The sequence below is a fragment of the Geospiza fortis genome, unplaced genomic scaffold, assembly GCF_000277835.1.
Source record: "Geospiza fortis unplaced genomic scaffold, GeoFor_1.0 scaffold130, whole genome shotgun sequence".
Lineage (NCBI taxonomy): Eukaryota > Metazoa > Chordata > Aves > Passeriformes > Thraupidae > Geospiza > Geospiza fortis.
In genome coordinates, this window is record NW_005054300.1 from 12,473,772 (window position 1) to 12,495,304 (window position 21,533).

The window sequence follows — 21,533 nt, forward strand, 5'->3', positions numbered from 1 at the left end:
AGTTATGCCTAAAATGTGTATGTATAGTCTAGCTTTGACCCTGTAAACAAAACCTGACTGTTTTCAGGGATGACTTTGTCCACTTCCACTTTTCTCTATTAAATAATAAGAGAAATTAATTAATGTACTAAAAGCTGGTATGTTGGGGTCTCTTACAATGCATTATGCTTCTCTGCTAATGTTTAGGCATAGTTGGTGAGGACGAAAGAAACGCTGGAGACTATAGATGCATGTCCATCCTTACATGGATGATGTTGCCAGACATATTGTTTCAGTGTTTAAATAGCATTCACCTGTATTTCTGGTGAACCTTTTCCCCAAACATTTGAAGAGTAACTTTGCACTTGTGAATTTCCACAGGTTTCCATCTGAGTGCCACCGTGGTGCCCCCGCAGATGGTGCCCCCCAAGGGCGCGTACAATGTGGCGGTGATGTTTGACCGGTGCCGGATCACGTCGTGCAGCTGCACCTGCGGCGCCGGGGCCAAGTGGTGCGCTCACGTCGTGGCGCTCTGCCTCTTCCGCATCCACAATGTAGGCATCCAGCACAGCTCCTCCTCCCTTCTCCTCAGGACAGTTCTGTGCACTACACACTCTTTAGGGAAGTCGCTCTTGACACTCCTTTTGGTTGCAGATTGTGCAAATGTCTGCTTGCAGTTGCGGTCTGCAGGCTGAATTGTGTGAGGCCCTAAAATGCAGACTGTCTTTGGTAATGTGCAGATTTCTAAGGGTAGATACCGAGTGCATTTTGGCCCCTTCCTATTTCTCATTTAAATGCTAAAATCACTCATTGTTTCTTCATCTCTGAAAAGAGTGGAAGGTCACGAATAGTTTCTTTTATGAAAAGTCTTTGTAAGTACAGGATTTGAAAGCCCACTCTTTATGTTGCTTGATCAGAGTGCAGGAGGAAAGTAATTTTGATCACCGTTGGCCTTTATGTTCACCAGTTCATTTTAACACTTAACTGTTGTTTGACTTGAAGATTTCAAGCAGTCAGGTTTATGTTTTTATTTTACTGCTTTAATCTATGTGGCCTTCCATAGAGCAAAATGTAGGCATTTTATATCCTAACCAACTTCAGTTGAAAATGCGTAGAATCAACATGAAATACAACTAGTTGAGAGTTTGGTCTTGCATAAATTGAATTTGGGAAACTGAGAAGCACAAAGGATTAAGTTTTGATTATGGTAAGCACAGAAGATTTTACAGCTAACATGCTTATGATCAACTCTAGATTCTTTAATAAGTTCTAATAACTTGCTGAAGCTTGTTAGTATTTCACAATGGACAAGTGTAATTGGCTTGAATTTATACTCTTGTGAAATAATCAGAATATTGGTATACTTTCTGTGTTTAGGACTGGACAGCTGGCAAAAAACAGGTTCTGCTTTGAATTTTTAGTTTGAGTTTTAAAAGGTGGATATGGAGAATGAGGCTAAAAAACAAATTGTCATTTATATTATTTACACTCAAAGTTTGGACCCTGTGTAAGATAAAAATCATTCTTTTGCCTCCTATCCTTTCTTCACCTGAAAAGTGACAGTGAAAGTATTTTTAGGTTTGTAGAAACTGACTTCTGACACTAGCAAGTTACAAGGGAAGGTATATTGCTCTGTGTAGACAAGACAATATCAGAAGTGTCTTTATTATCAAACTGCTCTTGACTGTGTATGGGTTAAATTTTAAGTGGGACATTTTTGTTATGTGGAGTGGAAAAGGTTAAGAAGCTAGTGGTGAGGTTTTTTTATAATCTAATTTGTTCTAAGATATGGAAAGAGATTTTTAGACTGAATTAAGAAAACTCTAAAGAGATAAATGAGATGGTGGTGATTCTGTGAAACAGTCCCCCACAGAGCTGGTTCGTTTGCCAGAAGCTTAAGGGATAATGTCCTATTTTAGAGGTTTGTTTGTGAAGTCTCTGCCAGTATTTCTGCAATTGCTAGCAACAACAGATCTTAAGCACAGCTGTTACAGCACTTTCCTTGAAAAAAACACTTAAAACCAGTTTTTATAAAGCCTAGACAGCTTATTTGCATCTTATCTGCAAGACACTACATAATTCAGAGAAAAAATAATTGGCCATCAAGACCAAGCATGGTATGCATCAGCATAGCAAGTGTTTGTGACACTTCATCAGTTTGGTGGACACAGCTTCATTAATGGTAGTTTTTGTGTCCTTTTCTTTCTTCAGGCATCTGCAGTGTGCTTACGAGCACCTGTTTCTGAGTCCTTGTCTCGGCTACAAAGAGACCAGTTGCAAAAATTTGCTCAGTACCTAATCAGTGAACTTCCACAACAGGTAAGTGGGGACCATCATCTGATTGACAACTTGTTAAATGCAGTTATCTTTATTCTGGGTCAATTTATGTGATGTCTTTTGTTGCAAAATAACCAGTTATGCTATTCAGTTGTGTGCTGCTGGGAAGGCATTCAGTTCTTGCTCTTTTCAGTTTTGCTATTCTATTATTCGACAATTGTCTGTTGCCAAGTGAAAGATTAGAAGTGTCTGAAAAGGAGAAAGAAGAGTAGTGGCTATTCATATCAGCATGAATATATGCTAAGCTTGTGAAAGATCAAGCACAGTAAATCAGTTAATGACTGTTGAAAACTTAGGTCAACCCAGATCAGTTTGTTTCTTTTTTTGTGTGTTTGGTTAGCTAAGTGGAGAGAACTATCCAGATAAAGTACTGTATGTGCCTTAAGTGGGCACTTTCTAATGCACCTAACTGGTAACCTTTTGACTTCCCCCAGTGTGGCTTCTTGGTGATTCATAAGAATCATTCAGTATAATAGGCATGACATTTTTTTAGTCAAAGGCTAAGTCTGCTCTCTCATTCCTTAAATATCTGTGTTGTTCAGGGTCAGGTCATTTGTATCATCTGCCTAAAATGTTTGCACAAAATAGACAAGAATACCCAAGTGATTGTGAAATGGCTGCTTTAAAATTACAAGAGCTTGGCAACTTTATGCTGGTTCAGCTAAAGGAGGTTGAGAAAAACTGACCTGCATGGGTATCTGTCACATTTCAGCAGTGCATTTGTAACACACTCCTTTTAAGTAGGAGTTAGATTACTGGAAGCATGTGCCTAAAATTCATCTTATGGTGTTTTTGCTTAGGACACTATGATATTCTATTGCTAAAATCTCCTATAAATTTCCTACAGAAATACTGATCTTCTTATGAGAGGAAATAGAGGAATTGTATAATATGAAAGTGATAAAAAAATACTGCTTTTTTGTTGCTGAGAGATGAGTGCCAGTAGTGTGTGCTTCTTGCTGCATTATGTAACAGGCAAAGCTTTTTTTCTCTTCTCAGACTAAGCTTTATGGTAGAGTCTGGTGCTTAATAGGGGAGGGCTGAGAAAGGCTAGTAGTGGTTGTGGTTGTTTCCTGAATGGCATGTGAGTTGGCATGTTTGCTTTCAGAAATTCTGTGTCTGTCTGCTCCTTTCTGCAGGGTTTATTTCTCCTTTGGTCACGTGTACCTGCTGTGCATCAGGGACATCTGGATTAATTAATTATTACGATTTTGCCAGATAATCTGATGAATGCTGCCCAACAGAAAAATTTGGGGTTTATTGGGAGATATGTCTTAACCTATGTGTGTAATTCCTTTAAAAAGGCAATTCCTTTAAAAAGGCCAAATTCTTTCAACAGTCTTGTTCCTGGTCTTCAAGATTTCTGGGTGGAGATAGATACTCTGTTTCCTTGGGACCCCATATTTTGACTACATGATGTAGAATTAGAGTGGACTGTACACATGATTTTATTTTATCCTTATTTCCAGTTGTGAATGACGTGATACAGTATTATAATGCTGAATTACTTTCATATGTAAGAGAATGGTGGTTTGTAGGAATGCAGCTAGATGCTTTTCAGAATCTCTGTAGAAGGTGTTTTCTGTATCTAGGAAAATCATGGAAAAGCAGCTGGAATTCATTACCTAGTTCTTCGCCCAAGAGCTGTTTCCCCTTATGAAACCAGTATTCCTATGCCAATTAAGCATGAATATTTTAGCAAAAAAGACTAAAGGAGAGTAACTGCAGGTCCCTGGTACTTCAGCCTTAAGGCGTGACACTGCTGAGACTTGTGAATTTTCTTAAAATATGTAGTAGTGGGAAAACAGTATAAAATAGCCTAATGCTGAATTTGTTTAGGTGATTGAAATGCAAAATATCCTTATGAAGCAATTTTTTCTTCCATCTGTTTGAGATGTATCTGTAGTATTTGGAAAGATAGGTGTACTGAATGTGCCTTTCTTTACAATAAGAGTGATCTTTTACCTCAGCTGTTGTATGGAGAGAACTGGGGGATATCAGACACTCTGTTGCAAGTCATTTTAATCCTAATTATGTGGATTAACAATTTGCATGGTCTGTGCATACATAGTAAAGGCTAAATGGATCTACACTTTCAGACTTAGCGTGGGGGAAAAAAACTCTTTCTACTGTGCATTTTTCTTTCAAAAATAGCATTTTAAGGGTATATCTGCGTAGGATTTTACAATCGGTGTGAACCTTCTCTACTTATGCTTTGAGTTGGTCCAGAAGTTATGATTGGTTTAGTGCTGAAATTGCATTAATGTACTACTGAATCCCTTTCTTAACGGGATGGTAAATAAGCTAAAGTCGACCCCAAAAATTATGTGTACATGTATTTTATAGTTTGCTCCCTGCTCCTGTTTGCTTGGGTTTTAGACAAATGATTTAGGAACAAGAAGTAAAGATCTTTCAAAGTACAGGAAAATGGTGACCTTGACAGCAGTGGCTTCCCTAACTCTCAAAATTAGTTGCAGTATCTACTTTCTGTAGGCTCCTATTCCACAAGAAATGAGAGATGAGTTAATAAATTGTGATGCTATTGCTAACTTCTTAGTGTGTGACTGCAGAAGGTGAGCCTTTCATGGGCTGTGAGAGAGGTGTCACAGCTCGTGGCTGTTGTGTGATCTTTAGCACCCTCTGTCGTCCTTTCTGAAAACGTAGCTCTCTATTCCATACTCTTGAAATTGCCAGAATGCTTCAGTCATGATCTTTGGCTAGGTGTAGCAGGATAAGAAATACTGTGTATATTCAAAGTTTGCTTCATGTTTTCAGATTCTTCCAACAGCTCAGCGCTTGCTGGACGAGTTGTTATCTTCTCAGTCTACTGCCATCAACACAGTGTGTGGAGCCCCAGGTAATTTTAATACTTCTCATTTCAGGAGTCTGTATCACAGATAGGAAGAGAATTATTCCATTGCTTCAGGTTTCTGAACTGATTTGTTAGCCAGTGGCTTGGATTACAGATGGAAATAAAGGAAAAGGGATGAGTATTGGCACCTACATGTATATATGGCACAACAAGAGGCACCTCAGAGAGCTTGCAGAGCAACGGTGCATCAGGCAATGCACTTCCTAACAAAAGTGGGTTTTTTAAAATTTGTATTAAGTCTAGACTCCTGGGAATGTTGATTGGAGGGGACAAGTTCCTGTTTAAAACTGGACTGTTTACAACACTAGACTGGGTTAGTTGAGATTTGGGGTAGCTTACATAAGTGTTGGTTACCAGAGATGTTAGAGCATTCCTATTTTAGTGCTGAATTACCCTTCTGGTCAAGAAGAATCTGCTAATTGAATGTCGTTAATGTTGAAGGTAATGTTACGGTAACATTTAAAGATAATTCTGAATAGGGTGTTCAGCAATGGGTGAAATACCTTGGGTAGCACTGCCTGTGTACTCTGTGATTGGGCACATAAAGTATCTTCAAAGCTTGCAGACTGTAAATGTGTTTTTCATTTGTAAGATCCCACTGCTGGACCTTCTGCATCAGATCAAAGCACCTGGTACTTAGATGAATCTACTCTGAGTGACAACATAAAGAAAACCCTTCATAAATTCTGTGGACCTACTCCTGTTGTTTTCAGGTAAGCTGTTTCCTATTGAAGGGAAAATGGGATGTTCATGTGATCTGTAAATTCATTCACCATATAGCCTGTATGCTTTGGACTGAAGGATACTCAGTTTCATGGTCACTCTTCTGGACTGTATCTTTGTATAGCTTTTGCAGTGTTATTTCAGTAGAGCAGACTGTATTTGTACAATATTTTGCTTGTGTGGTGTTCTTTAGCTCTTTATGCATTCTGTCTTTTAGGTTACTCACGTCTGTGCCATTGAGGGGCAAATATATTTCTGGATGTAGATTATACTCAGGATTTTGTATGACTGTGCTTGATTTAATTTTTTCTCCTTATTCTTCTGCTTTATATACAGTGATGTGAATTCAATGTATCTGTCTTCCACTGAGCCACCAGCTGCTGCTGAGTGGGCTTGTCTGCTGCGTCCCCTGCGAGGGAGAGAACCTGAAGGAATCTGGAACTTGCTTTCCATTGTGCGGGAGATGTTTAAGAGGCGGGATAGCAATGCAGCTCCTTTGCTGGAGATTCTGACTGACCAGTGTCTCAACTATGAGCAGGTATCTCTTTGCTTGGAGTGTGGGGATGTTTTGGGGAACCAGGCAGAGACAGTAACTGATGCTTTGTGTCTGTACAACCCATGACTGAATACAATTATTTTAATAGCCTATGTGCGTTGTAGGCAGGTGCTTCTCCACACTGAAAGGATGTTACAGTTTGCTCTTGTTCTGATTTAGTGATGTCCTGGTAACACTGTATTCCCCAAATGCCTCAGTTCTTCTGCCATGAATATGTAGAGTCTGAGTTCTTTTGTTCACCATATTTGATTTGATTTCTTCCCAATCAAGGTGATTTATTTTACAGTTGTTCTGTTTGGTTTTGTTTAAACAAAGCACATCATGTATGAGCTGTCATGTTGATAAAAACTAAATATATATGTTGTGTGATAGAATCTCAGATTCTTTTGTTATCTTCACAGAAGATATCTTTTGGTGGATTGAAGCAGTACTTCTTTTTTTATTTTGTTAAAATAATATCAGAAAAAACTATTTCTTTCGATAGTTCAGGACTTTGACCTCAGTCTGTAATATAAGTTATGGTGTAAGTATCCTTATTGCTCCATCCCATACCTCGACTTTAAGCAAGGGAAAGGAAATGCTCCCTTTGTCACGTTTGTTACTTTTCCTCTCCAAGTGTGAAGACCTCTAGAAAGTGAATGTCCTGTGAGTGTTTTGTTCTTTGTGCATGTGCCTTCTAACCAGAGAAATTTTGAGGCCCTTAGTTCTCACAAGCCAGTACTGCTTTAGTGGCCATAATTATTTTGGAGTCAAATGAAAACCTGGTATTAACTACAGATCCCGTTTCCTTGGGATTATGAGATAAATGAGAGCAGGGGATGAGATGGTGGCCACAGCACAGCTTTACTGAACCTTTTCTTCTGCAGATAACTGGCTGGTGGTACAGCGTGCGAACGTCCGCGTCGCACAGCAGTGCCAGTGGGCACACGGGACGCAGCAATGGCCAGTCAGAGGTAGCTGCTCATGCTTGTGCAAGCATGTGTGATGAGATGGTGGTTCTTTGGAGGCTGGCTGTCCTCGACCCAACTATTAGTCCTCAGAGGTGAGCTCCAGAATCAGTTCCTGTCTCTCTTTAATTTCTGTGATACTCAAGCACACTAAACAGTTTCATCCTGTAGATTTCTTGTGTTTGTATCATTACCTCAATACCTGTTCAACCATTAGTCCTTCTGGACTATGTGCTATGTACCATTCAAAGCACTGTATTTATTTTAATTGCTATTGCTGCTTACTTTTACCAATATCAAGTAGTGTGACTAATTTGTTTTCTGAGAGCCCTTTCTTACATATGGGTGTAATTCTGCATTTTAGTGTCCCAGTGGAGAACATTTCTTTGAATGATAGCACCAGCTACCAAGTAATTTTAAAGGTTTCTATATTTAACCATTCAGCAGTTTAATGGAATTCTGTTTAGCCCAGTCATTCACTATTGTGTATTTCGAGATGAAGCAGTTCTTACTTTGTGCTCTCAGGGAGTTGTTCTCTGCAGTGTATTGGTAAACAGTGTCACCAGTGTATGATTTTCAGTCAGTGTTTTCAATTGTCTGAGAAAAAATTGTGTGGCTTCTGCAGATTTCTAAACCATATTGTGCTCTGGTAAGTCACTGCCATCTTTATTTAGCACCATCTTTATTTAGCACCAGTTGAATAGCAGAGGAGGTACTCAGAGCTCCTGTTGAGATACTGTGGTTGACATCATAATAGTTTGTTTTGTACATCTTGTCCTACAGAGTGTGGTGTATAAAATGTATTGGATTAGTTTAATGTGCTATAAATTCTCAGAAGTTTCTCAGAGCAAATGAAAACAGGATGGTAATTTCAGAACAATTACACATTAACAGAATTAGCTTTCTCTGAATTGTGTAACATTAATAAAATGCCCTATGAAAGGCATATCAGGGACATTAAAATGGATGCAGTTTCTGTCTTGTACAGTTTACAACATGAAGTAGCTAAGTGTAGGAGTTGATGACAAAAACTGTAGGAAACTGGGAATGAGGCTTAAAATAAACACAAACATCAATCAAATCACACAGAAAAAGCATGAAGTCTTTAAATAACGTATGAAGTATAAAGTATTAATAACATATGAAGCATAAAGTATTTTAATAATGTATGAAGTTGTGCTATCTATAGTCACATTTGAGTTATTTGATGCAGTTCAGATTTGCTTAGATCTCCTACTCGAGCTAATGAATAATTGAAATGCTCCTGCTTGATTACCTATTCTCTTGATGTTTGAATAGTCTCCAAGGACCCTCTTCTTGTGCTTCCCAGTCCTTACAGGGAATCACAAGGAGACTTCACAGATTCTCATCCTTTTGTTACCCTTCCCGAGTAGTTCCTGCTCCTTTTTTCTTCTGAAAATCATGTTCTTAACCAGTATGTTTCCTGGTTAATTAATTTCTTGAGTGGACAAATATAAGTAGTCCATCCATTCATTTAGTCCCTTTTGCCCCAATACCCTTTGCACCTAAATTGGGTCACCTCAATTTTTATTTTTATTTTTTCAACTTTTATTAGGAAATCTGATGGGATTTAAGTGTTGGGATTATACATCAGAAATGCATGGCAGAAACAGAATGGCAGTTGATTCAGACACCTGGTAACATTTCTAGAAATGTCTTTTTCTCTTGAATTAGATCACCATTTAGACTATTTTGCTCAAGTGCATAGGCCCTATGTGAGATTTGGAGCTGGAAAATGCAGAACTGTTTTGTTCTTCCCGTACTAATATGGGGGCATGGGACTAGCTGTGTAACATCAGTCTGTGTAGTCCTGCCATCTTGCTGCTTCTTCAGAGTTACTTGAACATCAATTATTGCTGTCCCTATGGTTTGCAACAGTTTGTTCTCCTGAGGACAGCCTGCTAAAGCTTAAATTAAGTTGTTGGCTTCTATATAGGCACATTAGGGTAAAGAAGTAAATGCCTGGGGGGGAAATTAGGTGGTCCTGTCTGTCATTGTGCTTCCCAGGGTAGGCTATTTAGGTTGTACTTGTGAATATCTTAACTGGAGTTATTCACAGGGCTGTTTCACAGCTGCTGCAAGCTGTTTTATGAGTGTTTCCAAGGGCAGTTCCCCATGGAACTGAGACTCTGAGACTCATCTCGTTCATCTGAGGTTGCTGAGACTCAAATCACTAACGCCTTATTTAGGGCAGATAAGCAAACAGGGCAGACAGTGTTTTATTTTAAACCTCCCAGTTTGTATTGTGCTTTCATGTTGGTGATGTTCGTGTTTTGTTTCTGGATCGTGAACCTATCTACAACTCAGTTGTTAATATATCTGTTTGCTTTTTTCAGCCTGTCTTCTTATTACTGCTGCCTGTATTTAGCATTAACTTAATTCAGCAGATGATGTTTCCAGGCAAAGGAAGGAAATGTTCTGTGGGTTAAGGAGTAGTTTGTTGTAGGTGCTCTTTGTGTCTGCTTCCTAACCTGTCCCCTTTCTTCTCTTAGGCGCAGGGATCTTTGCTCACAGCTCAGACAGTGGCAGCTGAAAGTCATAGATAACGTTAAGAGGGGTCAGCACAAGAAATCACTGGAGAAGCTCTTCCAAGGTTTCAAGCCAGCTGTAGAAGCCTGTTACTTCAATTGGGAGGAAGCTTATCCCATTCCTGGGATTACATATAGCAGCACTGACAAGAAGAACTCGTTCTGCTGGGTAAAGGCCATCCAACAGAGGAGCTGCCGGTTGCAGTGTGCAGAAAGTGCCTGTGAGGCTGGCAGGACGCACGGCCAGGAGCCCGGGGGCCCGTGTGTGCAGCCCGGGGACAGGCTGCGGCCCTCTCCCCAGGAGCCAGCCGTCCGTCCAAAGGAGCTCACAGGGAAGCGCAAAGTCATCTCTGAAACGCCGCAGAGGGTTCTGAGGCGGCTCTCTGCAGAAGGGGATAAAGCTGTCTATAAGACTGCAGTGAGCAAAGCAAAGTTGCCAGTGAGCAAAGGCTTGACCAGTAAACATAGCGGGAAACGCCGTATGAGCAGCGAGGACAGCTCTCTGGAGCCAGACTTGGCAGAGATGAGCCTGGATGACAGCAGCTTGGCACTGGGGGCAGAAGCCAGCAATACCTTCAGTTTTACTGAAAGTCCACTGAGCAGGAGCTACAGGGATGCCTTTGAAGAGGATGGTGGAGTGTACTTCTCTGAGGGACCTGAGCCTACTCTCAGGAGCAGTTCCATGGTCAAGAAAGCCCCCAAGGATCCTGTGGGGGAGATGGGTAGTGGTGATGATGACTTGCCTTCTGCAGATGAGAACTCTGGTGGTGTGAGTCTGAAGCCAGAAGAAGTGGGAGAGAATGGTGCAGCAGGGGGAGGGGATGATGGAGAAGAGGAAGATGATTACCAGGTATACTATCTGAATCCACAAGAGGTAGCCAAGGAAGATGATGACAAAGCTGAAGGGGGAATTGAAGAGGAGCAGGATATATTTGCTGGTATAAAGCCTCTGGAACAGGAGAACCGGATGGAGGTGAGTTGAATCTAGTTCAGAATGCTGTTTTGCCATTTTATATGTTTTATAAATCATGGTCTCACCACCCTCATAGCTGTCACACTTAACCTAGGATGTTGTTAAATAAAGTGCTTAATTACAATGTTGTGATAACCAACTGTGTCATAAGGTATCTACACGCTTAATGCAGTGGTAGGATATGTCTGCTTCCCAGTAGCTTGATTCCCTGTTTCTGTGCTAACTGCAAGTGTGTCCCAGTTTTAGTTAGTCCCATCTCACACTCCAGGATTTACAAATGTAGACAAAACAGTGTGTGCTTTTCACCTAGTCTCACCCTTGGAAAAGGCAAAAATTATCTGAAATTAAAAATGAGAGTGAGACATGCTCAGAAAGAAAAATTTAAATCCAACCATTTAAGCAGAAGTTCTTTGGAACAGAGAAGCAGTCTAAATAAACTGTGTCTTATTCCTGTAATAACCACAAAATGTGCTGAGAGGTTGCACCTATATAACCAAGCAGCCAAATGGCAATGCATTGAGACAGTGGTAGTTTGAAGTTTAGTGTTTTTTGAGCTATTCTCTGATCTCATAGCACTTGGAAAGAGGATGGAATTAGATCATATAAGAAAAGGCTTTTTAGGGGAGTGCTTCAGGAAGTGGTGGTGAAGGACTAGGCAAGGAGGACTCTGAGAATACCTGCTGCTGAAGTTAGTTGAGAATTGTGCTTGCAGTCTTTGTGACAGGTGGTTTGAGCAGGCTAACTCTAGGCCGGGGTGGTGTGCTTTGAACATGACCATCTGTTCCTTCTTGCAGGTCCTGTTTGCCTGTGCAGAGGCCCTGTATGCTCACGGATACAGTAGTGAGGCGTGCCGCTTGACTGTAGAGCTTGCCAGGGACCTACTGGCCAACCCTCCAGATCTCAAAGTGGAGCAGCCACCAACTAAGGTAGAGAGATGGCAGCAACCATCGGTAGTCTTGCTGTTAATACAGCTCTGTGCAGGTGACCCTGTTTCTTGTGATTCTCTCCAAAACTTAGTCTCCTATTTCATAGTGTACATCACTGGAAATGTTAGTAGTTTTGCTGTTTCAGGATAAGAGGGTCGGACATAAGCATAAACTTCTGGAAACTCAGTTGTAGTGACACTAAGTAGTGTTTGTTGTATAGAAGGCTTCCCTTGGAAGGGACAGGTGTGTGACATCTGCCTGCACAGCATCAGTCCAATAGGTAACATGTGTCTTGTCCACAGGCCAGCTCTTTCACTGTGTTGGGGTGACATAGGGGAAGCAATGATGGTCAATGGTAACCACTGAAATTGGAGATTTCTCAGCAGAAGGAACAAAATCTAAATGTATTTTATTCTTTCCTCTGTCCATAATTACTGCAAAGGATAAGAGGACAAGAAAGTCATTTAGGATGTTTAGGAAAATGTCTGTGACAAATTCCTCCTCAAACAGGGCAAAAAAAACAAGGTGTCAACCAGCAAGCAGACATGGATGGCAACCAACACCTTGTCTAAAGCTGCTTTCTTGCTGACTGTCTTGAGTGAGCGGCTGGAGTACCACAACCTGGCTTTCCGAATAGGAATGTTTGCTCTGGAGCTGCAGAGACCACCTGCCTCAACCAAGGCCCTGGAGGTAATGAAATATCTCAAAAAGGCAGTATCCATAAACGTTGTTCTCTTGGAATGTGTTTGCCCACATCATTTAAATTTCAGTGCCCGAAGTTTGGTTGTGCTTTTATGTTTTTTTAAAATGGATTGCAATAGAACTAAATAAATTGAGTGCACATCCCATTAAGACATGTTGATCTCCTAAAAAAATTACTAGCAATATCACTTGAGTTGTTGTTACCTTCACTGATAGGAAGCTCAGACCTCATGTGTCAACAGGTCTTTCACATGAAGCTATAGGTCTGAAAATATTAAATGAGTACAAAATCTTTTTGCATGTATTATTTGGATAAGAACAGCCTAGTTCTTATCTTAAATATGTTTTCATTTTGCTTCACTAATGTGGGGAAAACAAAGTCATTTGTAAATACCCATATTTGTCCATATTTGCATCAGTCAAATGGTTTGAAAGTTATTCCTTAGGGTGAATTGGTGCAATTGTTATGTGTCTGAAAATTGTTGCTTTTGCTGATACCTCATTCACTGGCAAGCAAGCGTATGTACTGTACAAACATATTATTTTGGACACTCCTTGCTTACTGTGAGGATTCCTGTTTTGAAAAAAGTGTCCAGTGAAGACCATGTCTGTGTGATGTACAGCTACCTTGCTTTTCACTGCAGGGTTGTTCCATCCCTTAGAGTGTGTGTTGTTGCTAGTTATCCACCAACTACAATTATTACACTAATTATCTGTACTTCTTATGGTCTGATTAGAAGATTGTGAGTTTGGCAGTCACTTGCTACCTAAAAGAAAACTATTGCTTTCACATGTTAAGAATGGAAGGAATACAGGCACAGAGCAGTGAAATGTATTCATCCTGAGGACATGTGTGCTGCAGCTGTGCCCATTCTTCTGCTAATCAGTCTCTGGTGTCTCAAATGGGTCTATCACTTAACATAGCATCCTTTCTTCCTACAATTACAAGTAACCACCTTTTCCACTGCCTATCCAGTCAGATACTTCTGCTGATGTGCTTGGGAGAGCTGATGCATTTCTTCTGTATGCAGCTGAAAAGTCATCATTTGAGTAAAAAAATTTTGTGTATAAATATGAAGCAAGACTCTTGTTAGATTTGAAAACCTTTTTTCATTGTGGAGAGAATGGTAATGGTGGCTAGGCTGGTAAGCACTGCTGTCATTTAATAAACTAATAAAAACTATTGCTGTGCTTTATGTATAGGGGAGAACGGTGTGCTCCCCACAGGGGACTGTGCTGTTGACAGCTTTTTTTCTGTTTCCTTGTGGATACTACCAGGTGAAGCTGGCTTATCAGGAATCTGAGATTGCAGCCCTCTTGAAGAAGATTCCCTTGGGCACCAATGAGATGAACACTATTCGAGGAAGAGCCGAAGAACTGCGAGAAGGGACCTTGTGTGATTACCGTCCTGTCCTGCCTCTGATGTTGGCAAGCTTTATATTTGATGTCCTGTGCACTCCAGGTACTGACAGCATTGGCCCCAGTGTGTGCAGGGCATATTCTGAGATGCCAGGTCTTGAGGGATTTTCAGAGAGAAACTGTCTTCTGTATCAGAACAACCAAAGTTTAATTCTTAATGCACTGTTGCTTGCACTTGCCTCTATATTGTTTTAAAGATATTTTGTTCCCCAGTGGAACAGTTTCTCCTTCTACCTACATTTGAAAACAACTGCACACTTAAGGCATTTCAGCACTCTATGTATGTTTGTAAAATAGTTAAAAATTGCTGACTTTGCTGCTTTTACTCTGGTTATATTTTGAGGAATCTAATACAAATCTAGAATATAATAAGAACACAGCAACCTGGGATTAGAAGACTGACTTGGCAATATACTGGTTTGGAGCCTTCTGAGCTTAGAGAGAGAAATGGGAAGAAAACCTTGTAAGGTGCTGTGATCTTGAAGCTGGTATGAGGCTAAGAATAGGACCACAGGAAGCTATGAAAATTCAGAAAGCTCTCAGAAATGTCTTTTGCTTTGAAGCCTTAGCTTTGAAAGATGAGCACTAATTCTATTGTCTTCTTTCAGTGGTTTCTCCTACAGGCTCTAGACCCCCAAGCCGTAATTGGAATAATGAAATGCCTGGAGATGAAGAGCTTGGTTTTGAGGCAGCTGTTGCTGCTCTTGGTAAGAATCTTTTACAAGGAAAGTCTGCCTTCATCCATGTTCTGCATGCTTTTCCATTCTGAATGGTGAGAGTGAGTAGTTCATTCAAGTTTGGTGCAGAAATAGAAGTGTTTGCAGAGTTTGACAGAACCCGGTGCAGGATTCTACATGCCAGGGTTGAGGTATCATTGCAAAGCTGTGAAAAAATGGAAGGAGAATATGGGACGAGAGCTCAGTGTTTAGGCAGTAACATGAATTTTAGCTTTCTGCTTGTTCTTTTGTCAGGAAATATGTATTGCCTGGACTTCAATGAAATGGACAGTTTCAGAGGCAATCAGGACAAAAGGCAATTGTTTTCAAAGAGATCAGACAATGATAGCAAAAGATTAGCTGAAGTACTCTCAAGTATTATCATATCATTCAGGATCTTAGCATAGTACTGAATTCTTGCCTCATTTGCTTCAGCAACAAAGCAGTGATTATATACATGTTATGCTGACAGTACTGTATGTGTGTTTTAAAGCAGTATGCAAAAAGAAATTAAATGGATTAGACAAAACCTGGTGTTTGTTGCCTCATCTCTGAAATCAGGTGAGTTTTTTATGGTGTTGGAATGCTGGCTTGTAGCATCTGCAGAAACCAAAAAGTTTGTTTCAAGATAGGGTTGTAGGCTTGCCTGGACTCTTCCTGTAGCTTTTTAGTATCTGGTTGTTCTGACAGTTGTGGCCAACTTAGTATTCTAGGGACAGACTCCAGCTTCTGTTTATTCACGGCCTCTTTTTGAAGTTAACAGAAAAAATCTTTTTTTTGCCTGTAACAGTGAGGCAATTAAAACAGTCTGAAGTATAGATAGCGCTCAGGATGTTGTGTAGTCCCATGAGCTCACTTGTCTCTTCATGCTCTCTTTTATGGACTGCAGGTATGAAAACAACTGTCAGTGAAGCAGAACATCCGCTGTTATGTGAAGGCACACGAAGGGAGAAAGGGGATTTGGCACTAGCCCTCATGATCACTTACAAGGATGATCAGTCTAAGCTGAAGAAGGTGAGTTTTGCTTTGAAAGGGGAGAGGGAGAAGGAAGGTTTGGATTTTGATGGATTTGATAGTTTTGGCCGTGAGTGTAAGTTGCTGTCTCACATACTGATGTTTTACAAGCTATGGTGTGGTATTTATATTCATCCACTGCTGCAAAACCGGATTGTATGGAGTGTGTTGCCCTGGGAGAGGCACTCTTTCCATAGGTTTCTTAAGATCCAGTCAGGACATGTGTTGTCACTGCTAAGACAAGTCCACTCCTAAAGGTTTTTTGGTGTGCAGTCTGTGTGTGGTCTGGGAACTGCATATGTTTTGCTGCAGGGATATTGGCTTGCAGAACAGTATAGCTAGCAAAAGCTCTGTTTTTTAACCTCTCACCTCTTTGATATATTAGTTCATTACACCAGTCTTAATTTCCTGTGCAAGAGAGAAACTCTACCTGTCCACCCCAAAGGAAGAAAAAAAATTGAAAACTGCTGAAGCTTCAGAAAGGATTTTATTAATCTTTTATATTCAGAAATCCTCCTACACAGCAAGAACTACATTATTAGTGTCTTTTTGTCTCCTAAAAGAGAAGCATTTTTGCTATACTCTTCTCCAGGGAATAACAGGGACACTGTTATTCAATCATCTGTGCATAAATGATCTGTCAGACTTGTGGTGTTGATTAAATATAGAGAACAAACAGTAGAAGTGGACAAACCCTTAGAATGTGGTGATGCATTTTTCCCCAATTACATAATAAATTATGACAAGAAAATGTTACTGTAGGCCAGTATAAAGCAGTTTCTCTAGTGGCTTTGCCCGTTTCTCAGTAATGTATGACAGGATTTTCTGAATGGTGAGCATGGAATTTTTCTGACTTAAACAACATCTGACAGAACTAAATTTAGAATTCTCCATTCTGCCCTTGATATACCAGAATTGCTTATATTTTGTGAGTTTTGGGTGCTTTTCAAGTAAAGCCAGTGGCTGTTTCAAGTGAAAATGTGATATTACTGAGTCTTTGCCTCCTCGAGTAATGCAGACCACATGGCTCTCAGCTGTGCATTACGTTGCTCTTTGGTGCAGGAAGATGATGCATATTTTCTAGAAAATAAGCATTTTCTTTTTTTTGTCCAACAAATAAAATTTGTTGTCCACCAGGAAATTGATTTGATATTTTACCTCTTTGTCTTAATGTAATGCCTGGTCTCTTACCCTTCTGCTGAGTGCCTTTTTTTTTTCCTTGTTGAAGATTTTAGACAAACTCCTGGACAGAGAGAGTCAAACTCACAAACCACAGACGCTGAGCTCCTTCTACTCATCCAGCAAGCCTGCAGTGGCCAACCAAAAATCTCCTTCCAAACATGCTGCCCAGTCTGCTGCAGCTATCCAGCAGCTTCCAGGGACTTCTGTCACTCAGCAAGCTGCTGTAAGCCCTGCAGTCCAGAGCAGTCCTGAGAACTTTGTGGAGAAGAGTACACAGGGTAAGAAGTGGTTTGTAACAGCTATGCTAAAATTTTCCGCAGTTACAGCCTATTTTCCAAGTCTTGAGTTAAATGTTGTTGGCCTAGTGTCAGATGATCTGCTTTATAACTGAAAGAAAACTGACATAATCCTGCTCATAAATAGAATCCATTTTATAAAAATCCTTTATCTGTTGTTACTTGTATCTTTTAAATGGCCATGTCTGATTTTAGAGATACAGAAACAAGATGGTGTTTACGTTGTCACTGTTCTGTTTAGCAGAGAACTCTCAGAGGTCCCCCTGTGAGCCAGCTGCAGAGGCCACTGTTTTGAAACAAGAGGGGAAGGTCCCCAGTCGTCTGGCCCTTGGAAACCGAGGTGGATACAATGGGAGATGCTGGGGCTCACCTGTCAGGCAGAAGAAGAAACACACAGGTGGGAATGGACTAGCTCATACAGCATCTAGTGCTCTCTTAGGCAGTCTGCTGGGAGAAGAGCTTTTTACAAGGACATGTAGTGATATGACAAAGGATAACAGCTTTAAGCTGAAAGCTGGGAGATTTAGATTGGACATTAGGAAGAAGTTCTTTATTGTAAGGGTCATGAGGCTCTGAGCAGGTTGCACAGAGAAGTGGTGGATGCCCCATCCCTGGGAGTTCAAGACCAGGTTGGATGGGACTGAGCAAACTGTTCTATGACTCTGGGATTTTACTTGTCAGCCTTTCCTGTACAACAGAAGCAGCTGAGTATCTCTGAGGTGTTTGACATGGACAAATGAGATTTGCTCCATAAATTTCCTGCCTTTCTTGCACCAGTTATGTTCTGTGTGATGGATTAGATACCTGGAGCTGAATGACTGCTGACTCTAAAAGTGCAGCACTGTGCTCCTGGATCCAGAAACAAATTCAGAGAAGCTGCTGCCTCTGCACTTCTCTTGGGAAGGGTATAAGTTAGAGGCAGAGGATGTGAAGGTTGTGCAGCATGTATCTGAAGGGTTTTCTTCCTATTTGTATAATCTATGGAACTTGACTTTGTAAGTACATTTGCTTATTATTATTATACTCTGCCACAAAACTTGGCAGGTGGAGTGAGGGGCTGTGATGGTGTGAAGGGGGAAATAAAGATGCCTTGTTCTTGGACTCTTCTGCATTTTAATCCAAGAATTACAAAATGTCACTGATGTCTGTGGCCAAATTGATTTGATTTAACCTCTCTCAATTTACAATGAATGCCTGTCAGCCCTAAGACAGTCACTGACACAGCTGATCTTAGCTGGTACTGCAGGTGATATGGTTCAGAGTTTACCTTCCTGCATTGCATTTACCAACCCTGGTGACATTTCTGTGTTGGTTCTGGTGTTGTAGGCATGGCTAGTATTGATAGCAGCGCTCCTGAAACCACTTCTGACAGTTCTCCAACACTCAGTCGGCGTCCTCTACGTGGGGGCTGGGCAACAACATCCTGGGGCAGAGGACAGGACAGTGACAGCATCAGCAGTTCTTCAAGTGATTCACTGGGATCTTCCTCTTCCAGTGGCAGTAGGAGAGCAAGTGGGGGAGCCCGTGCAAAGACTGTGGAAGTTGGCAGGTAATGAATAATACCAATGCACAGAGGCAACCTCTAGGCCTGATGTCGGGGACATGGCACGCGTGCATCGGGGAAGTTTATGGGGGAAAGTTTGCTTTGCTTCCTCTGGACCCCTAAGACAGGAGTGCCAGCTGGCAAACTTGGGATACTTACGTGAAAGATTCCTCTGTCTTTCTTCTAGGTATAAAGGGAGGCGGCTGGAGAGCCATGCTCCTCATGTCCCAAACCAGCCCTCAGAGGCAGCTGCTCACTTCTACTTTGAACTGGCTAAGACAGTCCTTATCAAAGCAGGTGGAAACAGCAGTACCTCTATCTTCACCCACCCTTCCTCCAGTGGTGGGCACCAGGGACCACACCGCAATCTTCACCTCTGCGCCTTTGAGATTGGGCTGTATGCACTAGGGCTGCACAACTTCGTGTCTCCCAACTGGCTCTCTCGAACTTACTCCTCACATGTCTCCTGGATCACAGGTTACAGCAAAGCTTTTTTGGGAGGCTGACTTTGGGGCAGGAGGTGGGGTAGGGAGGCAGGCTTGTTCCTGAAAATGGTGATACTGATGTGCTGTAGGAGCCACGTGAGCAGCTCACACAGCTGCAGTAGTAGTTACTGATCAGCAGTGATTTGCACAGTGGTGGTTACTTTGGCCTGGAAAGTTCTTGTCACCTCTTTCTTGTTTGAACTGCAAAATGCTTCAGTCTAAAAAGCCCGCTTCTTACACAGAGACTGGTCTTTACTTCTCCTTCAGAAGTGTGTGGAAGAGACAGACATTTGTCAAGTCTGAACATGCTCTCTGGCTGTGTTCAGTTCTCACTTTCCACTTCCTTCTGATTGCACCCATACCTACTATCTATCCATATGGCTTTTAGAGGCCTAAAAAACATACCTTTGAAAATTCATGTTTTCCTGATGTGAATTACTAGACTGGCAGTCCAGAGTGGTTTGTGGGTACTAAAATCAGCTATAGCAAGTACTTTTGCTATTTCCAATGCATTTTAGCTTAAGTAATGGTGTCCTCACTCACCACTTGCTCATTGAGGGCTCTCGTTTGTCCTGTGTTTTGGGAGGAAGCACCTAAATTTGATGTGAACCTTAAGGGAAGCAACTGGGCTGTGTCACTGCTGCTGAAGGAAGTGAAGAGTGCACCTGCTGTTGAAAGAAAGCTGACTAACTGTGCTGGGCATACAGTGGTGTGAGAGTCTCTCTCACTCTTCTTCTTAGGGCAGGCCATGGAGATTGGTAGCGCAGCCTTGAACATCTTAGTGGAGTGTTGGGACGGACATCTAACTCCCCCAGAGGTGGCATCATTGGCAGACAGAGCTTCACGGGCCAGAGACTCCAACATGGTGCGGGCAGCTGCTGAACTGGCCCTCAGCTGCCTGCCTCATGCCCATGCCCTGAACCCAAACGAGATCCAGAGGGCTCTGGTGCAGTGTAAGGAACAGGTGAGCATTATATGGCAGCTGCTAGTGGAGGCTGATTTCTAGCATCAAGGATGTGCTGTTGTTACCTGGGGGGTTGGCTTCTTTGCTACTGCCCAGCCTTAAACCCAGTTCTCTGGATTTCTTATGTTTCATGAAGAACACTGGTTATTCTGCTGCATAGCATCTGGCTGGTCCCCATAGTATTAGTCATTTTAGAGTGCCTTGTACTTCTCCCCTCTTGTAGTTTTTCCTTCTTGTGTTTCTCATTTTACATTCTTAACTTCTTCTTTTGTTTCACTGCTCCCAGGACAACCTGATGCTGGAAAAGGCCTGCATGGCAGTAGAAGAGGCAGCTAAAGGAGGTGGTGTGTACCCAGAAGTCCTCTTTGAAGTAGCTCATCAGTGGTACTGGCTTTATGAACAGACTGTTGGTGGGACCCCAGCCCAGAGAGAAGGTGCCACTGGCTGCAGTGGCGGTGGCGCGCGGGCCGCGTCTGAAGCAGCGCGTGGCCTGGCAGACAGCCGGGTGACCTCAGAGCCGACCACGGTGACAGTGGCAGCTGCAGTAACTGCAGCAGCAACCGTCATGCCAGTGATCTCTGTGGGGTCGACCATGTACCAGCAGCACACGGTGGCAGGGCCAGCAATGGCACATACACACACGCAGGGTCTCCACCCTTACACCACCCTTCAGACTCACATCCCCTGTAACCCCCAGTATATCGGACACACCATCCAGCACATGCCGCGCCCAGCAGTCTTCCCGGTCCCTGGCTCGGCATATCCACAGGTGAGTTTTGGCTGTGCCTTGTTCATTTACTGTGACCTTGTGGGCTGCTTCTGGGGGAGTATGTTGGAGTGGGGAGAGCATGGGGCTCAGACTTGTCATGGCTTGAGATCAAGTCTCTCTTTCTGCTCTCACTTCCCAGTTGGTGGCACTTATTTTGGCCCTCCAGCTCAGCATTTGCCCAGTAAGGAACCTTTTGTGGCTGTGTTTAAAGTCTCAAGAGAATATAAAATATCATACATCAGTAGTTCTTAATTTCTGTTGCTCTGTAGTTTCTCAGAAGGCACTGGACAGAAAGCTTGTTTTCTTGAGAACTTGCAGGCTAAATAGAGACTATGCTCGGAAAGCCAAATAAACGTTATTTTAACCTTTGCCTATTTTTGAAGGTCTTGGAGTGGTTTTCTGCAAAATGATTAGGTTTTTAAAAGGAGGAGGAGCAAGCAGATATAATGCTCATGTGGTGCAAGTTTCCTCCTTTGCTTCCTTCAGACTGGACGTTTCAAGCTCTGGGGCTTGTGTGGGGACATGATGTTTTGATTGCTTGTAAGTGGTCAGGTGAAGCAGACATGACTGTTCTGTACCTT

The 21,533-nt window shown here is 41.9% G+C and overlaps 1 protein-coding gene across 2 annotated transcripts in view; it reads left to right on the forward strand.

Annotated features, from left to right (window-relative positions):
* Positions 1-21,533, forward strand: part of ZSWIM8 (zinc finger SWIM-type containing 8) — a 53,641-nt gene that overhangs the window by 24,749 nt on the left and 7,359 nt on the right. The window contains exons 4-21 of one of the 2 annotated variants that reach the window (XM_031062315.1): positions 361-533; positions 2,191-2,298; positions 5,092-5,173; positions 5,781-5,901; positions 6,248-6,449; positions 7,334-7,509; positions 9,928-10,936; positions 11,731-11,862; positions 12,373-12,552; positions 13,843-14,026; positions 14,592-14,690; positions 15,589-15,713; positions 16,942-17,173; positions 17,433-17,588; positions 18,518-18,740; positions 18,922-19,211; positions 19,960-20,183; positions 20,470-20,952. In XM_031062315.1, the coding sequence (XP_030918175.1) occupies positions 361-533; positions 2,191-2,298; positions 5,092-5,173; positions 5,781-5,901; positions 6,248-6,449; positions 7,334-7,509; positions 9,928-10,936; positions 11,731-11,862; positions 12,373-12,552; positions 13,843-14,026; positions 14,592-14,690; positions 15,589-15,713; positions 16,942-17,173; positions 17,433-17,588; positions 18,518-18,740; positions 18,922-19,211; positions 19,960-20,183; positions 20,470-20,952 (4,199 nt within the window). The remainder of the gene's footprint in view (positions 1-360; positions 534-2,190; positions 2,299-5,091; positions 5,174-5,780; positions 5,902-6,247; positions 6,450-7,333; positions 7,510-9,927; positions 10,937-11,730; positions 11,863-12,372; positions 12,553-13,842; positions 14,027-14,591; positions 14,691-15,588; positions 15,714-16,941; positions 17,174-17,432; positions 17,589-18,517; positions 18,741-18,921; positions 19,212-19,959; positions 20,184-20,469; positions 20,953-21,533) is intronic. The other variant, XM_005417231.3, reaches the window with a different exon arrangement.